This window comes from Petromyzon marinus, chromosome 40 (genome assembly GCF_048934315.1).
Source record: "Petromyzon marinus isolate PM22_M1 ecotype Great Lakes invasive population chromosome 40, UKy_Petmar_22M1.pri1.0, whole genome shotgun sequence".
NCBI classification, from domain to species: domain Eukaryota; kingdom Metazoa; phylum Chordata; class Hyperoartia; order Petromyzontiformes; family Petromyzontidae; genus Petromyzon; species Petromyzon marinus.
The window spans coordinates 4,700,409-4,722,051 of record NC_133706.1 but is presented as its reverse complement, the minus strand read 5'-3'; the positions used below and the strand labels follow the sequence as shown (position 1 = coordinate 4,722,051).

At 48.7% G+C, this 21,643-nt stretch overlaps 1 protein-coding gene across 1 annotated transcript in view; it reads right to left on the bottom strand.

Moving 5' to 3' along the window:
• LOC116950602 (ceramide synthase 1-like) overlaps positions 1-21,414 on the bottom strand; it is a 33,595-nt gene extending 12,181 nt beyond the window's left edge. Inside the window, exons 1-4 of the mRNA XM_032968507.2 lie at positions 20,929-21,414; positions 15,142-15,301; positions 11,220-11,400; positions 9,490-9,660 (exon numbers count right to left, since the gene is read on the bottom strand). Of these exons, the coding sequence (XP_032824398.1) occupies positions 9,490-9,660; positions 11,220-11,400; positions 15,142-15,301; positions 20,929-21,177 (761 nt within the window). The 5' untranslated portion in view covers positions 21,178-21,414. The remainder of the gene's footprint in view (positions 1-9,489; positions 9,661-11,219; positions 11,401-15,141; positions 15,302-20,928) is intronic.
• Between the last annotated feature and the right edge of the window lie 229 nt (positions 21,415-21,643).

Here is a 21,643-nt window from a genome sequence, read left to right as displayed (position 1 = left end):
CCTTTAAAACAGTTTTAAATGTTTTGAAGGTTTAACCAAAACCTTTAAAACAGTTTTAAATGTTTAGAAGGTTTAACCAAAACCTTTAAAACAGTTTAAAATGTTTTGAAGGTTTAACCAAAACCTTTAAAACAGTTTTAAATGTTTTGAAGGTTTAACCAAAACCTTTAAAACAGTTTTAAATGTTTTGAAGGTTTAACCAAAACCTTTAAAACAGTTTAAAATGTTTTGAAGGTTTAACCAAAACCTTTAAAACAGTTTAAAATGTTTTGAAGGTTTAACCAAAACCTTTAAAACAGTTTTAAATGTTTTGAAGGTTTAACCAAAACCTTTAAAACAGTTTTAAATGTCTTGAAGGTTTAACCAAAACCTTTAAAACAGTTTTAAATGTTTTGAAGGTTTAACCAAAACCTTTAAAACAGTTTTAAATGTTTTGAAGGTTTAACCAAAACCTTTAAAACAGTTTTAAATGTTTTGAAGGTTTAACCAAAACCTTTAAAACAGTTTTAAATGTTTAGAAGGTTTAACCAAAACCTTTAAAACAGTTTTAAATGTTTAGAAGGTTTAACCAAAACCTTTAAAACAGTTTAAAATGTTTAGAAGGTTTAACCAAAACCTTTAAAACAGTTTTAAATGTTTAGAAGGTTTAACCAAAACCTTTAAAACAGTTTTAAATGCTTTGAAGGTTTAACCAAAACCTTTAAAACAGTTTTAAATGTTTTGAAGGTTTAACCAAAACCTTTAAAACAGTTTTAAATGTTTTGAAGGTTTAACCAAAACCTTTAAAACAGTTTAAAATGTTTTGAAGGTTTAACCAAAACCTTTAAAACAGTTTAAAATGTTTTGAAGGTTTAACCAAAACCTTTAAAACAGTTTTAAATGTTTTGAAGGTTTAACCAAAACCTTTAAAACAGTTTTAAATGTCTTGAAGGTTTAACCAAAACCTTTAAAACAGTTTTAAATGTTTTGAAGGTTTAACCAAAACCTTTAAAACAGTTTTAAATGTTTTGAAGGTTTAACCAAAACCTTTAAAACAGTTTTAAATGTTTAGAAGGTTTAACCAAAACCTTTAAAACAGTTTAAAATGTTTTGAAGGTTTAACCAAAACCTTTAAAACAGTTTTAAATGTTTTGAAGGTTTAACCAAAACCTTTAAAACAGTTTAAAATGTTTTGAAGGTTTAACCAAAACCTTTAAAACAGTTTTAAATGTTTTGAAGGTTTAACCAAAACCTTTAAAACAGTTTTAAATGTTTTGAAGGTTTAACCAAAACCTTTAAAACAGTTTAAAATGTTTTGAAGGTTTAACCAAAACCTTTCAAACGGTTTTAAATGTTTTGAAGGTTTAACCAAAATCTTTAAAACAGTTTTAAATGTTTTGAAGGTTTAACCAAAACCTTTAAAACAGTTTTAAATGGTTTGAAGGTTTAACCAAAACCTGTAAAACAGTTTTAAATGTGTTGAAGGTTTAACCAAAACCTTTAAAACAGTTTTAAATGTTTTGAAGGTTTAACCAAAATCTTTAAAACAGTTTTAAATGCTTTGAAGGTTTAACCAAAACCTTTAAAACGGTTTTAAATGTTTTGAAGGTTTAACCAAAACCTTTAAAACAGTTTTAAATGTTTTGAAGGTTTAACCAAAACCTTTAAAACAGTTTTAAATGTTTTGAAGGTTTAACCAAAACCTTTAAAACGGTTTTAAATGTTTTGAAGGTTTAACGAAAACCTTTAAAACAGTTTTAAATGTTTTGAAGGTTTAACCAAAACCTTTTAAACAGTTTTAAATGTTTTGAATGTTTAACCAAAACCTTTAAAACAGTTTAAAATGTTTTGAAGGTTTAACCAAAACCTTTAAAACAGTTTTAAATGCTTTAAAGGTTTAACCAAAACCTTTAAAACAGTTTTAAATGTTTTGAAGGTTTAACCAAAACCTTTAAAAGTTTTAAATGGTTTGAAGGTTTAACCAAAACATTTAAAACAGTTTTAAATGGTTTGAAGGTTTAACCAAAACCTGTAAAACAGTTTTAAATGTGTTGAAGGTTTAACCAAAACCTTTAAAACAGTTTTAAATGTTTTGAAGGTTTAACCAAAACCTTTAAAACAGTTTAAAATGTTTTGAAGGTTTAACCAAAACCTTTAAAACGGTTTTAAATGTTTTGAAGGTTTAACCAAAACCTTTAAAACAGTTTTAAATGTTTTGAAGGTTTAACCAAAACCTTTAAAACAGTTTTAAATGTTTTGAAGGTTTAACCAAAACCTTTAAAACGGTTTTAAATGTTTTGAAGGTTTAACCAAAACCTTTAAAACAGTTTTAAATGTTTTGAAGGTTTAACCAAAACCTTTAAAACCGTTTTAAATGCTTTGAAGGTTTAACCAAAACCTTTAAAACAGTTTTAAATGTTTTGAAGGTTTAACCAAAACCTTTTAAACAGTTTTAAATGTTTTGAATGTTTAACCAAAACCTTTAAAACAGTTTAAAATGCTTTGAAGGTTTAACCAAAACCTTTAAAACAGTTTTAAATGTTTTGAAGGTTTAACCAAAACCTTTAAAACGGTTTTAAATGTTTTGAAGGTTTAACCAAAACCTTTAAAACAGTTTTAAATGTTTTGAAGGTTTAACCAAAACCTTTAAAACCGTTTTAAATGCTTTGAAGGTTTAACCAAAACCTTTAAAACAGTTTTAAATGTTTTGAAGGTTTAACCAAAACCTTTTAAACAGTTTTAAATGTTTTGAATGTTTAACCAAAACCTTTAAAACAGTTTAAAATGCTTTGAAGGTTTAACCAAAACCTTTAAAACAGTTTTAAATGTTTTGAAGGTTTAACTAAAACCTTTAAAACAGTTTTAAATGTTTTGAAGGTTTAACCAAAATCTTTAAAACAGTTTTAAATGCTTTGAAGGTTTAACCAAAACCTTTAAAACAGTTTAAAATGTTTTGAAGGTTTAACCAAAATCTTTAAAACAGTTTTAAATGCTTTGAACGTTTAACCAAAACTTTTAAAACAGTTTTAAATGTTTTGAAGGTTTAACCAAAACCTTTAAAACAGTTTTAAATGCTTTGCAGGTTTAACCAAAACCTTTAAAACAGTTTTAAATGCTTTCAAGTTTTAACCAAAACCTTTAAAACAGTTTTAAATGTTTTGAAGGTTTAACCAAAACCTTTAAAACAGTTTTAAATGTTTTGAATGTTTAACCACAACCTTTAAAACAGTTTTAAATGTTTTGAAGGTTTAACCAAAACCTTTAAAACAGTTTTAAATGTTTTGAAGGTTTAACCAAAACCTTTAAAACAGTTTTAAATGTTTTGAAGGTTTAACCAAAACCTTTAAAACAGTTTAAAATGTTTTGAAGGTTTAACCAAAACCTTTAAAACAGTTTTAAATGTTTTGAAGGTTTAACCAAAACCTTTAAAACAGTTTAAAATGTTTTGAAGGTTTAACCAAAACCTTTAAAACAGTTTTAAATGTTTTGAAGGTTTAACCAAAACCTTTAAAACAGTTTAAAATGTTTTGAAGGTTTAACCAAAACCTTTAAAACAGTTTTAAATGCTTTGAAGGTTTAACCAAAACCTTTAAAACAGTTTTAAATGCTTTGAAGGTTTAACCAAATCCTTTAAAACAGTCTGCCCTCAGCAGCTTTCCTCTCTTTTTTCCTCCTGATGACGACCGCTTACACCCATTACATTAAAGACGGTCACTCATCGCGCTCTTTCAGATGCGCTTCCACGGCCGTCTGGAACGCTCTTCCTTCCGATATTGGGAAGCAACTGGAGTTCTGCACTTGTAAATCATCATCGAGATTGGAAACTCCTTTCTTTAGAACTCGTTTGTTGTAGGTTTTCCCCTTTATTGCTGGCAACAAAACAGCTGTGTTAAGATGTTACAACACCAAACGGAAACCTTTTACAAGGAATCATGTCTGCATTAACCACAATACTTGTGGTCAGAACGCAAACAAAAAACACTCTGATAATGTATACATTGTCTTTGAAACTGATTGGTCCACACACTTGTTTTGTTGCCAGAAAAAATAGGAAAACCTATTCTCATATTTTGGTACTGGCAAAGGAGGTCCCATGGTCGTTTGTTGTAGTTCATTGATTGGCCTTCCCTGCACCTCTGATTAGCAAGATTGGCTACGTGCGGTGCGAAAAAAGTTCAACATACACACATTATTCAGTTACTTCAAAAGGGCTTTCCCAGAGTTATCGGGGGGGGGGGGGGGTTGTTTAACCATACTTCACACCACGCTGGTCAGTGCAGGTTTAATCAAGAGCGGTGGCGGTGATGGCCAACATTGGTTAATATAGCTCTCGCCGTGGCTGGGAATCCAACCTCAGGTGGCCGGGTTCGTAGCACAGCCGCTAATCACTGCGACACTGCTCCGCTCTAGTCGGTAATGATCTGGACAAATCGTAAAGAAGAATTAGTTCTCACTGGCAACGTTCAATGCAATTTTCTCTTGAGATTAATAATCAATGAGTACGTGAATGTTTACTTGCCTAATCATTACATTCACTCACAGACAAAGATCCCCCATATAGCCTTCAACAGGTTACTTGGGCAAGTGCTGTTTGGCGATCACCCACGATGGCTGGCACGGCACACGAGGGAGTGATGGTGGCCACCTTTGTCTCACCTACTGCTGATGTCTCATACACACCACTCCGAGTACTCATTTAAGGCTGAGTCGATCAAAGGTGTCTCAGGACTGGCTTAGCCAAATCCCCACTCGATGTTGGCTGTGAGCGGGAATTGAACTTGGGTCGCCGCTGGGTCCCACACGCAGTGCGCTAATCACTGCGCCACTATTCCCCACACAAAAATAAAGATCCCCAGTATAGCCTTAACAGACTGTTGGGGTAAGTGCTGTTAGGGAGCACCTATGAAGATCGGCGCGGCACACCAGGGGGTGGGTGGCCAGCGCCAAGCCCGGCCGCCTTTGTCTCCCGAGTGGCGATGTTCACTACACACCGCACCAGGTACTCATTTTTGGCCGAGTCGACCTAGCGGAAGCCCAGGACCGGTTCAGATAATCGTCACCGGTGTTGGCCGTGAACGGGAATTGAACTCGGGTCATCGGGTTCATCGCGCAACGCGCTGACCGTTGCACTACCTCTCCCCACACGTGCACACGTACGCATGCGCACACACACGCGCACACACACATGTACCCATGCGAATCATAAAAAAAAAACTTCTAAGAAGCCGTGCTGGCAGTGGTGTAAAAGTGGTGTACAAGGGTCGGAGAGCTTATCACATCCAAAAGTCAACGTATATAAATATATATTTGCTGTCTTTCCGCTATGAAGTCCATTCCCTGAAAAGTTAACCGAGCATGTGTTTTTTTTTTCCCTACGTAATAAGAGTACATGCCCTTTTGTCAATTCCCTGGTGGGTTGGGCAAGAGACCGGGCCCACGGCCCGTTCGGATATCGCTCGCCACCCATGTCGGCCGGAGCGCAGCGACCACTGCCCCACCGCTTCGCCCCGAATGTGTGATACAAAACAATGATGAAGGTGAATTTTGTTAATTGTATGCAAGCACTTACATACATCAGTTCATATCTAGAAATATATACTAAGCGGTTTCCTGCTCAAATGAAAAATGAAGCGATGCTCAGCTCTCATTTACAGCCCTGAGCCAGTGGTGGAAATTCCACGTTACTTGGGGGGGGGGGGGGCGGCGGGACTTTCCGTAGGACAACCACTGCCAATCTTCCCCCGCATGGTGGTGTTCATTTGATCGACGATCCTGGAGGGTTCAGAATCATCAGAATATTTGTGTGGACTGCAGGAGAAATCCGATGAGCTATGAAGCTCTTTTTCACAGATGTCCAACATGGGCGAGTCATGTCGGGGTTGATCGTCCGAGTCAACCCCTCAACCTGGCGGTGGCTACGCTGCTACTGCTGCCCGTGGCTGCTGCCTGTAACCCAGCACCATGGAGGCAGCAGCAAGGGTTGGTGGATCACCGCACAGATGGGTTGTGAAGCTCCCTTACAGTGGACGTCAACGGGGTGCCATACGCTGGCTCGCCAGGCGAAGGTGCTACAAGCAAGTGAACTAACCCGCCATCTCTGCGGTTGGGGATAGAGCGCTGCCCCCTCGCACAAGGCGTGGGGTTTTTCTCCGGGTGCTCCGGTTTACTATTAAGCCCTTAGTTGGGTCCGCTGTGCCTGATAAAAACGTAAGGTAAGAAATAATAATCATCATTAATTATTTGAAAACATCTTAAGGTAAAAACCCAATTCAGCGTGACCTTCCTATAAATCCGTGTAGCTTCCTGGATATAAAAAAATGTACTTAACCAACCTAACCAGGATTTTAATTCGCAACCTTGCGAGTATAGACTGACATACACGCATGTGCACATACAAACCCATCTATACACACACGTGATAACACGTGATATACGTACAAACATGTCTACACGCACAATGAAAGCTACACTCGGCACAGCCATCAATAACGCTACCGTATAATATATAACTAGATCGTGAGCTGAACGCGTAGTAAGCTTGCGGAGACAATATAACGATTAATAATTGATTTTTGGGTTAGGCCACGCCAACGATCTGGCCATGATTCTTGCCGAGATGCTTGACCACCATTCCACGGGGGCCACCTCCATCCGACGCACCCAGTCACAAAACTGTATCGCGACCTAACAATTGGGGAATGCGGTCCCTTACTACTCAAAGAGGACGATGGGAAGCACGCTCACTGTCCTGACACGCAGGCATCCCCACAAACGTGCAGCAACGTAAGCACGCACGCACGCACGCAACAAACAATACAAAGGTTGTGTGTTTAGCCTCGCGGGCAGTTGGGAATAAGTGCGTTGTGTGAATGCCTGTTTAAGACCGGCACGACACACAAGGGTGGGTGGATGGAGGTGTGGTCAGCGCCACACCTCCGTCTCCCCACTTGCGGATGTTGCAACTTGGGTGGAGAGGTAAATATGTCGGGCCGTTGTCGTGTCCTGTTCGTTCATTTTGTTGGCCCATGTTCTTGACGATGGCGATCCACGGTCGCGTGTTTTGGTATAGTAACGCGTCGATCCATAATCTAACGCAGAGGGTTTCCTTGCCTTACCATATACATCCGGCAATTTTGGCAAAGATTCGTTTAAGCGCAACCAGACGGTTGAGTGAGAGAATGAAATGTTGAAACCGCTCCAAAGGTTGCTGCTTGCGTTAGAACCAAATTCTCCCAGAAGGCCGCGTGGCCTTCGAATGGGATGTTATGGTGGGGGGGGGGGGGGAAAGGGTTCAAGTTTTGAACACGTGGGAAGGGGGCGCACAGTGCACCGTCGGTCATTTTAGTTTACCAAGAAGGTGGCTCACAGCAGGCTCACGTGACAGAATGCCTGCAGTGCGAAAGGAGCCGTGGGGGGGGGGGGGGGGGGATGGTGGGGCTCGGACTGTAACGCAGTGGAGCAAACCACGGCGCCACCACTCCCCTGTACGCAAATATTTGAAATGCCGTCACTCGTCGCACACAAGCGCTCCGACGCCGTTGCCTCAAGGAGCTCGGGGCCCAGAGCTGACCCCTTGGAATGTGGCTCATCAGTGACCCCCCCCCCCCCCCTTAATAGAGGTTTAATTTTGAGTTAGATCAGCGTGAAATTCGAGAGCAGATCCACAACATTTACAATCTCTCCAACACACCGGTGTGCTGGACGAGTAACGACTTGGCATGTTCCCTTTACGTGACAAACCTTACTAATTGGCTGTGTCGGGTGGTGGCGGGTTTAACGACACATTTATATATTTACGCGATCTAACCCAAGAAACCCCCCCCCCCCCGTATTATGAATGATACTGATCGCGAAAGCCTCCTACTAGGTGTTAAACTGAACCCCCCCCCCACCCCCACCACTACCCCGAGAGACACCCCCTGTTGGGAATAGAGACCCCTCTCTCGCGAGACCTCCGGCAGCGGCACAGAGCCCCTCGCATCCACGGTGCTTCAACGACGACGCTGACGACGCTGGGACTCTTTCCACGACGGGGGGGGACGAGGAGACGATGGTTATGGCTGGCGTTTCGGGCGATGGACCTGCTTCAGAGCAGGCGTTTGCTGCACGTATATATACACACACACACACACAAGTCCAGCCGTCTGTGAGTGAGGCCAAACACAGCCTTTGTCTCCCGTCTACGCGTTCCATTAAGACGGGTCATTGACCGAAGTGGCACCTGCTATATGCGCTTCCTTCTAAGGCCCCACATGCGCGCCGCTTTACCGAACCTCCGGTTGGCTACGTGCGGTGCGAAACAAGTTCAACATACATATATAAACGTTATATGGACGTTACATAGACGTTAAGCTTGTTCTTTATTCTTTACTGTGATTGTGCACCACTGCCAACGCAGCAGCAGTAGCAGCAGCAAATGATTTTGTTCTTTTAAGCACCGTACTCTCCGGATTTTTTTTAAGATGCTCCGGAAAGTAAGATGCGTCCCAAACTTGTGCCCGGTGGCAATAAAGTTATGAAAATGTATACTCTCCCCACACACACACACACACGGCTACCGGATTGTAAGACACGATACTCTTTGGTTATTTTGTATAATTAACAGCTCAATCAAAAGTTGACGTACAGAAAGTCGTTTATTCTTGTCGGTCGTGTCTATTGCCTACTGTTTGTGCGTTGTTGTGCTGTACTTCCGTGCATTCCACTTCTTTGACCCATGCCTTCATCACCCTGGCACTGCCCAATGCGGTGAGGTATGTAAACAACATCACAAGGGTTTGGAAAGGCCCTCATCCAGCAGTGGATTGACAAAATGGCTGTAATATATACCCTGTGCAACATCATAACACACGCGGTGCATTTATGGATACTCCACTAAAATAATAGCGTAGCAAATTCGAGCAAACAACATTATATTTCAAAGCCTCTGCCTTAAATTAAATCCTTTTTAACAGCGCTCCTCTCCTGGGTGTGGAGCAATTGCTTAAGGTCAACCGGAATCAGTGGGCCATTGACAAATGGATACAAACACGTGTAACAGGTTCCATCCCTAGGGGGCTCGCATCAAATCGCGTCAGATAATGCCCACCGTATAATTGCATTGTCGCACGTGTCAACGGGAAAAGTCAGCCAAGTGAGTAAAAGCCGCGGGCAAGTGACAGAAACGAGTACCTCACACCCAGTGGGCCGTGGCACGGTTGCCACGGTCCACGGTGAAAATAATGAAGCCGAGGGCCCTCACCTGTCCGACGCCTCCCTTCTTTTGGCAGCCCGGCGCCCGGGCCCCCTCCCTCCGGCTCACGGGCCTCGGTGCGGTTGCCCCGCCTGCGTACTCGACAACTAAACCCCCGGCACGGTGCGGTGGTGGGGGAACCATGTCCTAATTCCCCCGCCGTCTGTAGGTCCGCGCCCGGGCCGCCCCCCCACGAGCCTCGGTGCGGTTGCACCGCCTGCGTACTCGACAGCCCCCCCCCCCCCCCCCCCCGCCAGTCGCGGCCAAGGGCTCCTCACCAGCTGGAGCCGAAGGCGGCGCAGCCGAGGTCGGCGATGCGAGCGTGGACCCAGCGCTGGCGTTCGCTGCCCCCGCCGCGGTGCCGCAGGTAGACGTTGACCTTGGTGAACTCCAGCAGGAAGTCGCTCGTGTCGTGCAGGAAGAGCACCAGCAGCCCGATGTTGTGGAACCTGCGGGGGTGCCAGCGGAGCGTGCACGGATAAATCACGCGCAAGCAAATGCACGCACTCGAATGCACGCACGCACTTACACGAATGCATGCACGCACGCGAATGCACGCACGTGCACGCACGAATGCACGCGAATGCACGCACGTGCACGCACGGATGCACGCGCAGCTTCGCATACTCCGAGCACGCAGAAACACAGAGACAAAGATGCAGCTGAGCCGACTGACCGGTTCAGATACACTGTATTCAGTGTGTACTGTAAAAGTAATCTGAAACCTGTTCCTAGAATACACATACATGTGTACACCGCGGGTGAGTTTTATTATTAATAATTTTTCATTTGTTGGAATTTCGAATTTTTTGGGCCAATTTCAGACATAATTTGCATTTTCCGTATTGAAACGAATGACGACTTTATTTACGTCATGCTTATGGCAGCAAATGTCACGATTTAAATAGTTTTGCGTGTTAAATTGCGGGCTCGTATACATTTACGTAACATTCCAACAGAAACACAATCATTTGATTAAATTTTTTACGCAACTACTTTAAATCATCCATCCACCTTTGCAGGATATGTACGGACGTGATGTCATCCAGTGATATCAGTTCCCATGACATCACGATTTTAAATCAGTTGGAACACATTTTTGTTTCCAGATCTTCCGAAACTTCGCTCCATTTTCGGATAATTTTGGAATGATCTAAAAAAACAGGAACGCATCTTCAGTTGACAACGGAGCCCCTTTGTAAAACCACTGCTGGATGGAGGAGACTCCTCAGGGCGTGCGGGTCATGGGGGGCTATCTTGACAAGATCTCACCACGCCGGTCGGTTGGCCGAGCATAGACGTGGGAGCACTCAAGCACAGAACAACAAGAGACTTTGCCTCACTGCCTCTCTGCTGCCCACGACGTAGCCCCGCAGCAGCCTACAACACCTGTTTTATGCACAGTGGCAGTCAGCCCATCCAAGCACAATCCAGGCTCCATCCCGCTTAGCTTCTGAGCTCTGTACATATGCGCGTTGAACTTCTTTCGCACCGTACGTCGCCAACCGCGCTAACCGGTGGCGCGGGGGGGGGGGGGGGAAGGACAACAAACTAAACGCAAAAGAAACTGAACTCTGATAAGATCGAGCACCTATTGATTGGTTGGTTTGGTCACAGGCGGGCGGCTGTGTTCGCAGGCACTCCATGACCAGGCATGGGACCGGGTGGACGGATGAGGACAGAAGTACGGGGTGGGGTCAACGCTACCGACCGACCGAAAACTATTTTATTTTACCAGGCAAAGGCCACTGAGCTATATTGCTCTTTTTTTCACAAGCGATCTGGTCACAAATGGTAGCTCAAATGAGTGGCTTATCATGTGGCAATTTAGAGCAGCGAAATCATCTCAATGGAAAAATCAGAGGACCCGGAGAAAAATCGACGCGACCACTTGGACAGCACGCAAACTCCAAATATGCGGCAGGCGTCGTCAGGGTCGGGATCGAACTCACGACCTCCTGCAAACCAGGCGAGGTAGTTAACATCTCCGAGCCGCCGATCGACTGACCTGAAGGCGTAGGAGAACCCAATGAGCGACAGGGTGATGATGTGGTGGAGGATCATGACGGGTGAGTCACGGCGCCACGTGTCCAGGCACAGCGTCCCGTACACCGAGTGGAGGTAGAAGCTGCCCTGGAGCATGTAGGCAAGGTGGATGTCGCTGGGCACCTCCATGCCGACGTACCAGCCTGCGCCAGGGAACGAGCCACCGGGTTAAAGTCGATTCCTACGCCCGTAGCGCACATGCAATGCGCGCGTGTGTGCTTTCGTCAAATTGTTTGGCGAGATGAGAATGAGTTATTTAAAAGAAAAATATTTTTTTAATTGTAGAACGCTGAATGGCCATGCACGTGGCCTGTAATCCGGCACAGTGGAGGCAGCAGCGAGGGTTGGTAGATCGCGATAACCTTGCGAAACTGCCTTCTTGTGGGCGTCGAGGGGTTGCCGTACCGTTGCTCGCCATGAGAATGCGGTACAGCAAAGTGCAGGCATCTGTCCCTTCTGCGTGGAATAAAACGTTGCCCCGACGCACGCGTGCGTTTACTCCGGGTTCTCCGCTTTCCTCCCGCGTGTATGAACGCTCGTTAATTGACGGAATTAACAAAGTGTTTATTCTCATTCTACGTGACTTTACCGAAAGAACCAAAGAAGATGTTCATACATATAGAGGACCGCAGACCTTTGGCAATTTTCGGCACCGAGCTCATCGCCTGGCTGTCCGTCCAGCTCGTCTGTGATTCCTCAGCGATTGTGAGATGCAAGTTGCTTGATGAACAATGGAATAACAAATTAAACATGATTCTTTTATGAAGTAGATTTTTTTTTCCTAGAGGAGAATGATTTTGAATGAATGAGACTAAGTTTGACCAACCTCTGAAATACACACCACAAAATATGAGTTGCAAAATAAATAAGCAGACAATATGCCTCCTTCCCATATCTGTCCCTCCACGTATATAACTAATGTGTTTTTTTAAACATCCCATCAGCCACAGGACCTTCTGGGTTTACATCATTTCAGCAGCATTAGCTCAGCACAAGTGAACTCTGGACCGCTTACGACATTCAGCGTCCCCTCATTCAATGATATTAAAAACGGCCGATGTTCAAAAGTATTAAAGGCTCCTTTGAGAAATAAAAAAAATAATAACCAAAAAAAGTCACAACCTCAGGTCCACCTCTGATGACCGCCTATTTCTGTCTAAAAGTAAACCTGCCCACTGTATCGTGCAGCGTCTTGCTCTGCAGTTGCATCTGGGAGACTATTTAAGTCCACATTGTGTTGACTCGCATAGAGACTGACAGACTCACATAGAGACCGGCAGACTCACTTAGAGATTTATAGATGACATAAACCTATGACTAGATACCTATAGACTCTAATAACCAAACTAAAACTTTTTCATTTTACCAGGTAAGGCCCACTGAGCTACGCAGCTTTTTTTCAGAAGCGCCCTGGCCACAAATGACAGCTCAACGAAGTGGCTTATCACCGTGGAAATTTATTGCAGCCAATTAGTCGAAACGCATATCTCTACATGTGGAGGGACCCGGGGGAGCAACATGCAAACTCCATATATATGCAGAAGGCGTCAGGGTTCGGGATTGAACCCACGACCTCCTGTATACCAGGCGAGGTAGTTAACATCTCCTAGCCACCGTGGCGCCCTCACAGAGACCCACAGACTTACATAGAGATCTACGAATGAATACCTCGCTCTATGAAATAAATACACCCACACTGTTTTCACACAGCTGCTATATGAAGACGCAATGTATAAATATTATGCTTTGCTACCGCCCTGCTCGGAACCACATTAATTCACGTCACCACGGCAGGTTTTTCGTAACTAGGTAGAGACTCTATCACGGCTACTGCTAATCGCCGTTGGCGGGCGCCCATTAGCGGTTTTATCGGGTGCGTCGCGTGTGAGCTATCGACGAGCGCTATCTTAGCGAAACGTCCCTGGGGAGTCCATCGTGTCCCGACCGCAGCCACCGCCGGTGAGACTTTGGACACGGCCGACACGAGTCGCGAATCCGCGGCTGCCACTTCGACGATCGCAGCACGGCAGCACAACCACCTCGCCCGTACGTCGCTTTTTTTTTCTTTCCCTCCCTCCCCCAGATTGGGTATCTGTGTGAAAGAGCTCCATAGCTCATCGGATTTCTCCGGAATAAATCAAGATTCTGATTCTGGGTCCCCATTAGCAAATCACCCACAATGCACCCCCCCCACCCCCCCGCCACCCGATCTGGTCAGATATCATTATTCTTTTTTAATGCTAAACGTTATATTTTTGTGACTTGTAAAACTGTAACCATAACTCACAGCCGAGCGGCATCAATTCCTCTGAAAATGAAAGGCACACTGGCCATCGCGGGATGCTTGACTGGTAAAAAATGTCAACTATGGCTGTGGGCGTGCACAGGCAGGTAGGAGTCCAAGGGTGTAAACCACACTCCGAATTACCACCACATCGTTACACTGTGACCAAATCACCCGGAATGCACCCGATTCTGTCATATCGCTGAAGCTAAGCAGGTTTTGAGCCTGGAAATGTATAGCAGCCAAATACTCTAAACGCCGTGACGTTGATTCTAAATGTGGAGGGGAAAACCCAGAGGACCCAGGAGAAAAATCCACGCGACCACGGGGAGAGAAACACCGCAGACTCCAAATATGCAGCAGCAGGCGTGAGGGTCGGGATCGAACCCACAACCTCGGGCATTCCAGGCGAGGTAGTTAATGTCTCCTAGCCACCGTGGCGGACGGTCTTGTTTAGCCGGTTGCCCGGCTATTCTGCGAGGGACATCCGTGGTGTACGAGCACAGCAGCAGCCCACACAGCAACAAAAGACAAACTCGCCCATGGGTGACCGGCCCCATGCCGCGCTGTGCGCTGTGCGCTTACGCGGCGGAGAGCAACATCGCTTGTTGTACTTGACTTCTATGCCCCCCCCTTCCCCCACACACGTCGATGCTCCCGTCTTCACCAACCGGCAATGACCAGTGCGGTGAAGTATGGGTGAGACAAGCCTCCAGACCTGCGCGTGTGGTGGGGGGGAGGCCCTCATCCAGCAGTGGATTGACAAAAAATGGGGCTGTCTGTGTGCATTCTAATTGCCCGCATGGCATCAAGCCAAGAGAACGAAGGAATTCCGTTCTCGAACTCTCACCCAAGGTGGCTGTGCACCACCTTGGGTGAGAGATCGGCTCGGGAAGGTGGCCAACTCCGAATTAACTCGCTTCCATCGGCATCTGGACATCTGTGAAGGAGAGCTTCATAGCTCGTCGGATTCCTCCTGGATAAATAAATATTCTGATTCTGTATCTTCGTTCACACCGTAGATGCATTCCTTTGATATGCACCTCCGATTAACACAGTCGGCTAAAGAAGTTCAACATACACACATACGCCTTCACAGCATTTTGCTGCACGTCCATGAAACCCAAACGTATCATTCCGAGAGCTGGAATTCGACAATTTTTTTTGTTTTCTTTAAATGAGGCGGTGAAAACGAGACTAAAGGGAAAAAGCGGAAATTTTCGAATCAAATTGTGGACCACCAATCGTGGCTCTCGCCGACTCGCGGAGCGGTGGTGACGGCCTGAGTCAGGGGTGGCAACCCAGGGCTCGGGAGCCGCATGCGGTGGCTCCTTCAGGACCGGTGCTTCATGACGTCACTCATCAAGGACCACCTCCGTCTCGTAATTCACACGCATTGGCGGCTCTTGAACCGTTTTGTGTTTTTTTTTTGTTCCCCCCCGAATATCGAAAAAAATGTCTCTTCTTGTTGTTTTGGTTGCCGAACCCCGGCCCAGAGCGAATCGCGAAGATCGCCGACGTTCGCGAAAGTTAACGTCGCGGGAACCGAATCGCCGCAAATCCCCGTCGCGGCGCCGGTTGCGCGAGCGGCCGCGCTCACCGGCGAACGCCGACAGCGGCTGGGAGAAGAAGTTGTAGTCGCGCATGAAGAGCAGGTAGCCGCTGTAGAGCCACGCGCCCAGGTAGAAGACGAGCTTCCACGCGTTCTCCGGGAACTTGGCCACGTCCTGGGGGCGCAGCCGCAGCTTCGCCGCCAGCGGCTGCGACAAAAACACGACGGAGCGGGCGTCATCGTTGAGCGTCACCGCGAGCGGCGTGCGCCGCGGCTACGCGCGTGGCCCGCAATCCGGCACTGTGGACGCCGGCAAGGGTTTGGTGGATCGCTGCGCACATTTTGAGAGACTCCCTTCCCCGTCGTGAGTCCAGGGTGCCACGCCCTGGCTTGCCGGGAGAAGGCGGCGCAGTCAGAGCGTGGACTGATCTCCATCCGTTTCATCGGGATGGGATTTTCCTCCAGGTGTTCCGGTTTCCTCCCGCACGCATAAACACTCGCTAATTGGCTGAAAATTCGTAAATATAAAAACCCAATACAACGCGCCTTAGGAATTGCGACGCGTCCTACCGTTTTTTCAGGATATCTGCAGTCGCATTCAGGGCTTCAGACACGGAAAGCTTCGCCACGCGGGGTCACGTGGGATCACGGGGGGGGATCGTGGTTTACTGGCGTTTGGGGATAAAACAGGAATGCATATAAATTCCACAAGACAGAAACAAGGGCGGTTGTTAAGTGGAGGGCGTAAATGCGGTGCTGTTGAGAGTTCGGGAGCACACAAGAGAGACGTGTGTGTGTCTCTGGCCTAGAAGTCACAAGCAAAACTGTCGAGCACCCGTTTCCTGTTCCACACGCACGCAACCGGCCCCACTGTTCACGCCGGGTTTTTACGCAGAGTCGGCAAATTTGGACAACAACAAGCCAGCCATCCACTTCCGGAGCGCGTGGCCCAAAAATACTTCGTCTAAAACTGTAATCACTTGAAGGGATTTTAATCGACTCCGTTAAAAAAAAACTGCTGTGCCGCTGGGGATTGTTTTAATTGCTATTGTTAGACATGATGTTAACTGTTTCTGCAATGTGCACGGATGGAGTTTTGTAAGGGAGTTCAGAAGGCGGCGTGGATGTTAAGGAACGCAAAGGACTTGCTCTCTGTCCGTCTCCCTTACAGTCGCTCCGTCAGCTACTGCTGCCGCCGCAGAGTCGGAACAAAGTTCAACGTGCTTATCGGCCTGTGTGCCGGTAACCCAAATACTGCGCTGGGGCGAGATAAATCCCTTCGTCCCCGCTTCACCCCTTAAACTCCATCAGCAGCCCCGCGCACCGCATAGCCACACTGCCAGCACGTGTCAAGGAATGATGCAACGTGGCGCGAGGGGGACATTGTCAGTGGTGAGAGGTGGCCGAAATTTGAAGTGGGTTTTTTGTTTTCTTTAAATCGTGACTCTTAACGCTTAGCTCCCCGACGTGTTTTCGGGTATCTGCCTTAGGCACGTGGAGCGAAACGTCAGACAACCCCGGCGAACAACGAGCAGTACCACCCGAAAACAGGGCAGAGAACTACAAAGCTGCACAACCGCAAAAACCTCCAAAGCAGAGTTGTCTCTTTTGTTTGCATTTTGACTGCTTGTGTTGTGGTTATTGCAAACATGATGCCTTGAATAAAGGTCAGTTTTTGTGCCAGTTAAAAGGGTAAAACCTATTTCTATACCAGTGTTTCTGTGTTTAAATTTTATTCAGCATGTTTCACGTGCAGTCCTGATGTGTATCCACTGCTGGATGAGAGCCTTCCTTGACCCCGTGCAGTTGATGGCGGTTATTTGACCATACTTCACCATGCTGGTTCGTGTGGCTTGGTGATTGCAGACAGCAAAGACGTTGATACGGTAATGCAATTACATTTTTGAGTTAGATCGCGTAAATATATAAATGTGCCGTTAAACCCGCCACCACCCGACACAGCCGACTAGTAAGGGTTGTCACGTAAACAGAACGTGCAAATTCGTCACTAGTAAAGCACACCGGTGTGTTGGAGAGCCAAGCCACAACAACCCTTACTAGTTGGCTGTGTCGGGTGGTGGCGGGTTTAACGACACATATTCACGCGATCTAACCCAAAAAACCTTTGTTATGGATGATATTGGTCGCGAAAGCCTACGTGTTAAACTGCAATGAAATTTGTTGCACTGCCCTCTGCCCACAATGTAGGCCCGCAGCAGCCTATAGCACCTGTCTTATGCGTGGCGGTCACCCATCAAAGCAGTGCGTAGGCTCAACTTAGCTTGGCTTGCAGAATATGTCCGCTTCGGGTGCAATCCGGGCGATTTTGTCGTAGGCTGACTACGCCGACACGGTATATTTAATCTTTTAGTAAATACGACAGCAACATAAACACAACGGGGAGGTCAAATGCAGTCGCTTGTCACGTGACAATGAAACCAAATGAGGCAGCAGTCTCCAGCAGAAGAGGTGATTGTGCCTGTGGCCCAACATGCCAGCGGCGCATGTTTTTGCTTTCTGGCAAGCGAACCGCGAGTGAGCCTCTTGGCCTCGTGAGGACAGGGGTCCCGAACACCCCACGGCGTTACGCTTTTTCATAATAAAAGGTTTTTGGGTGAGATCGCGTTAATATAAATGAGTCCGTTAAAACCCACCACCACCCATGACACGGCCAATTGATAAGGTTTGTCACGTGAACAAAACGTGCCAATTAATTGCTACTTCAGCACACCGCTTGCGTGTTTGGAGAGTAAACCCACAACATTTACAATTCGAGTATTGTGACGTTTCGCTGGCGATTACAACAACCACAACAACAACCACAACAACCACCACAACAACCACCTCAACCACAACCACCACAACCACAACCAGCAGTCTCGTCAGGCGATTTGCTTTGTAATCACCAGCGACACGTCACAATACTCAACTTGTAGACGTTGTGGGTTTAATCTCTAACACACCGGTGTAATGGAATAAGTAACTAATTGACACGTTTTATTTACGTGACAAACCTTACTAATTGGCTGTGTCGGGTGGAGGTGGGCAAAGGACATCTTTATATCTACTCGATTTAACACAAAAAACCTTTTATTATGAATAACAGTTGTCGCGAAAGCCTCCTCCTCCTGCGGCTGCTGTGCGTGAAAACACGTGGGCTCTCTGTGGCCGTGCTGTGGGGTCTCTGTGGCCGTGCTGTGGGGCCTCTGTGGCCGTGCTGTGGGGTCTCTGTGGCCGTGCTGTGGGGTCTCTGTGGCCATGCTGTGGGGTCTCTGTGGCCGTGCTGTGGGGTCTCTGTGGCCGTGCTGTGGGGTCTCTGTGGCCGTGCTGTGGGCTCTCTGTGGCCGTGCTGTGGGGTCAGCGCTCTCCGATTGTCTCCTCCTCTTTAGCAGCAGCAGATTGTTTAAGAGTGCCCAATATGAACTTCCGTCTACTGTATATGGGGTAAGCCTTTGGCGGGCCACCCGCCCATGCACTCCTCGTTGGTGGCGTTATCCTCAAGACGGAAAAACAACAACAACAACAATAATAATAATAAACATGCGGGGGTTCTTACGGCCACAGCGGTGCGTGCGCGCGGGCGCTCATCTTATTCGAGACACAACAGCGTTGTTGTTGTTGGTGTTGTCGTCGTTAAATTATTCCCTCTCGACTCCCCAGTTGGTGCTGCTCAGCACTGCCCGCCCGGCACAATAAAACTACAACACGACAGAATCTCTTTCGAGCGAGTGGCCAAGCGCGGTTGGACACGGGGCCCTGGCGCAAGACGCGACTTGGGACACCCCAACCCACCCACACCAAGCCACCCACACCCACACCAACCCACCCACCCACCTCCAACCCACCCACCCACACCAACCCACCCACACCCACACCAACCCACCCACACCCACCCCAACCCACCCACACCACCCACACCAACCCACCCACACCCACACCAACCCACCCACACCCACACCAACCCACCCACACCCACACCAACCCACCCACACCAACCCACCCACACCCACACCAACCCACCCACACCCACACCAACCCACCCACACCCACACCAACCCACCCACACCCACACCAACCCACCCACACCCACACCACCCACACCAACCCACCCACACCCACACCAACCCACCCACAGCCACACCAACCCACCCACACCCACACCAACCCACCCACACCAACCCACCCACACCCACACCAACCCACCCACACCCACACCAACCCACCCACACCCACACCAACCCACCCACACCCACCCACACCCACACCAACCCACCCACACCAACCCACCCACACCCACACCAACCCACCCACACCCACACCAACCCACCCACACCCACACCAACCCACCCACACCCACACCAACCCACACCCACACCAACCCACCCACCCACCTCCAACCCACCCACACCAACCCACCCACACCCACCTCCAACCCACCCACCCACCTCCAACCCACCCATCTCCCTCCAACCCACCCACCCCCCTCCAACCACCACCACCAACCCACCCACCTCCAAACCCTCCAACCCACCCACCCCCCTCCAACCCACCCACCCCCCTCCAACCCACCCACACCCACACCAACCAACCCACCCACACCAACCCACCCATCTCCCTCCAACCACCACCACCCACCCACCTCCAAACCCTCCAACCCACCCCCCTCCAACCCCCCTGCAACCCACCCACCCCCACCCACCCCCAACCCACCCTCCATGTCCAAATTCCATCTCCGGCCCTCCTCCACCGTGACCGCCCCCCCCCCTGCCGCTGCTGCTCCATCGCCTGCGCCCTCGGCGGCGGCGGCACGGGGGGCAGGCAGCGTCGCTGAGCCCCCCAGGGCGAGACAGTGTGGGCACGTCAATCACGAACCCTGAGCCCTACGCGCCCACAATCACCACCCTCGATCCCAACTCTGGCAGCCCTGACCTTGTTCAACCAGGGGTCGGCAAACCGATCACAACAAGATGAGGCTTCTTTTGTTTACGAATTCGGTGTAAAAAAATAAAAATAAACCCTCAATATTGTAAGGGTCTCAGTTGCTCGTGATGAGTACGAGACGGAGCGGGGGGGGGGTCCGTAAATGAAGCCCCGAAGCAGGGGCCTTGACACATCCGCAGGTCGCCAAACCCTGTGGCGAGAAACCTCTCCCCCTCACCTCGTATCACCTCATCCACAGTCTCCTACCCCTCGTATCAGCTCATCCAGTCTCCTACCTCATCCACAGTCTCCCCCTCACCTCGTATCACCTCATCCACAGTCTCCTACCTCCTGGACCCTAAGCGCCCAACCATGGATCAGACGCAGATTTGCTCCGATCTCTTGGCCCCCTCGTCACTTCCACCGCCCTCATGCCTCACCGATCCCTCCACCAGTCCCCCCAGACTCCACATCCCTTCCCCTGCCCCCCCCCTAGACTCCACATCCCTCCGCCAGTCCCCCCTAGACTCCACATCCCTTCACCTGCCCCCCTAGACTCCACATCCCTTCACCTGCCCCCCCCCCCTAGACTCCACATCCCTTCCCCTGCCCCCCATTCCCGTCCGGAACCCTGCCCGCATAACAAAGACATCCCCCGCGTAACCCGAACAGACTGTTGGGGGGGGGGGCAAGTGCTGTTAGCGAGCAGCACCTGTGAGGCTCCCGGCACCTGTGAATGCTCCCGGCACCTGTGAATGCTCCCGGCACCTGTGAAGGCTCCCGGCACCGTAAGCACACGCGAGGGAGTCCGAGTCGACCCGGACGAGGACCCCCACGAGCAGGCTCGCCACGACCCGTCACCGGTACAACAACCCCCCCTCCCCCCCCCCTGCGTGTCACCCCGGGGTTGGCCACCTTGAAGACGTGCGACGTGGCGAGGATGCGCGCCGTGATCCAGGCGAGCGCCAGCACGACCACGATGAGCGCGTCGCGGCGCCCGAACGTGGCCGTGTCCCGCAGCGTGCGAGCCGCCAGCGCGGCCCCGCAGTCCGAGCAGTCGCTCCACTCGCGGCGCATCCTCGAGTAGACGGCCACGGCAGCCTCCGCGTAGTCGGCCAGCAGACCCGAGCCGCCGGCGCCTCCGTCGCCTCCCGCTGCTGCCATCGCCGAGAGACGTTTGCAGCGAGGCTGGGCTGGGCTGAGCGAGAGGCGCGAGAGGGAGCGCGGAGCTCCAGAGCAGCTCCGACCCCGCGCGAGTAACGGGAACAGCTGCGCTGTGTCGAGCGAGGGGGTGTTAGGGAGGAGCGAACATTGGGGCTGGAGCGGGGCGGTGCTGCTCGCTCGTCTCGCCACCACCCCCAACCCCGCGTGTGTGATGGGGCTGTGTGTGTGGGGGGGGGTAGCGCCCCCTAGCAGCTGGTAGGGGGAGCGATGCTCAAGAACGGCTGCCCGCCCCCCCCGGCGAGACGCTCGCGCCGTGTCCTGGTTTGCACTCTTGTGCCACGCGTGCGCTGTGGCAACGCGTGCGGTGGCTGTGTTCCGTTGGTGGTGGTCGGTTGTGGTGCGTGTTAAACAGGGCTTCGTTTCAGCCAGCAGGAGTATTGCCCGGTAGAGATGCAACGTTAGGCCA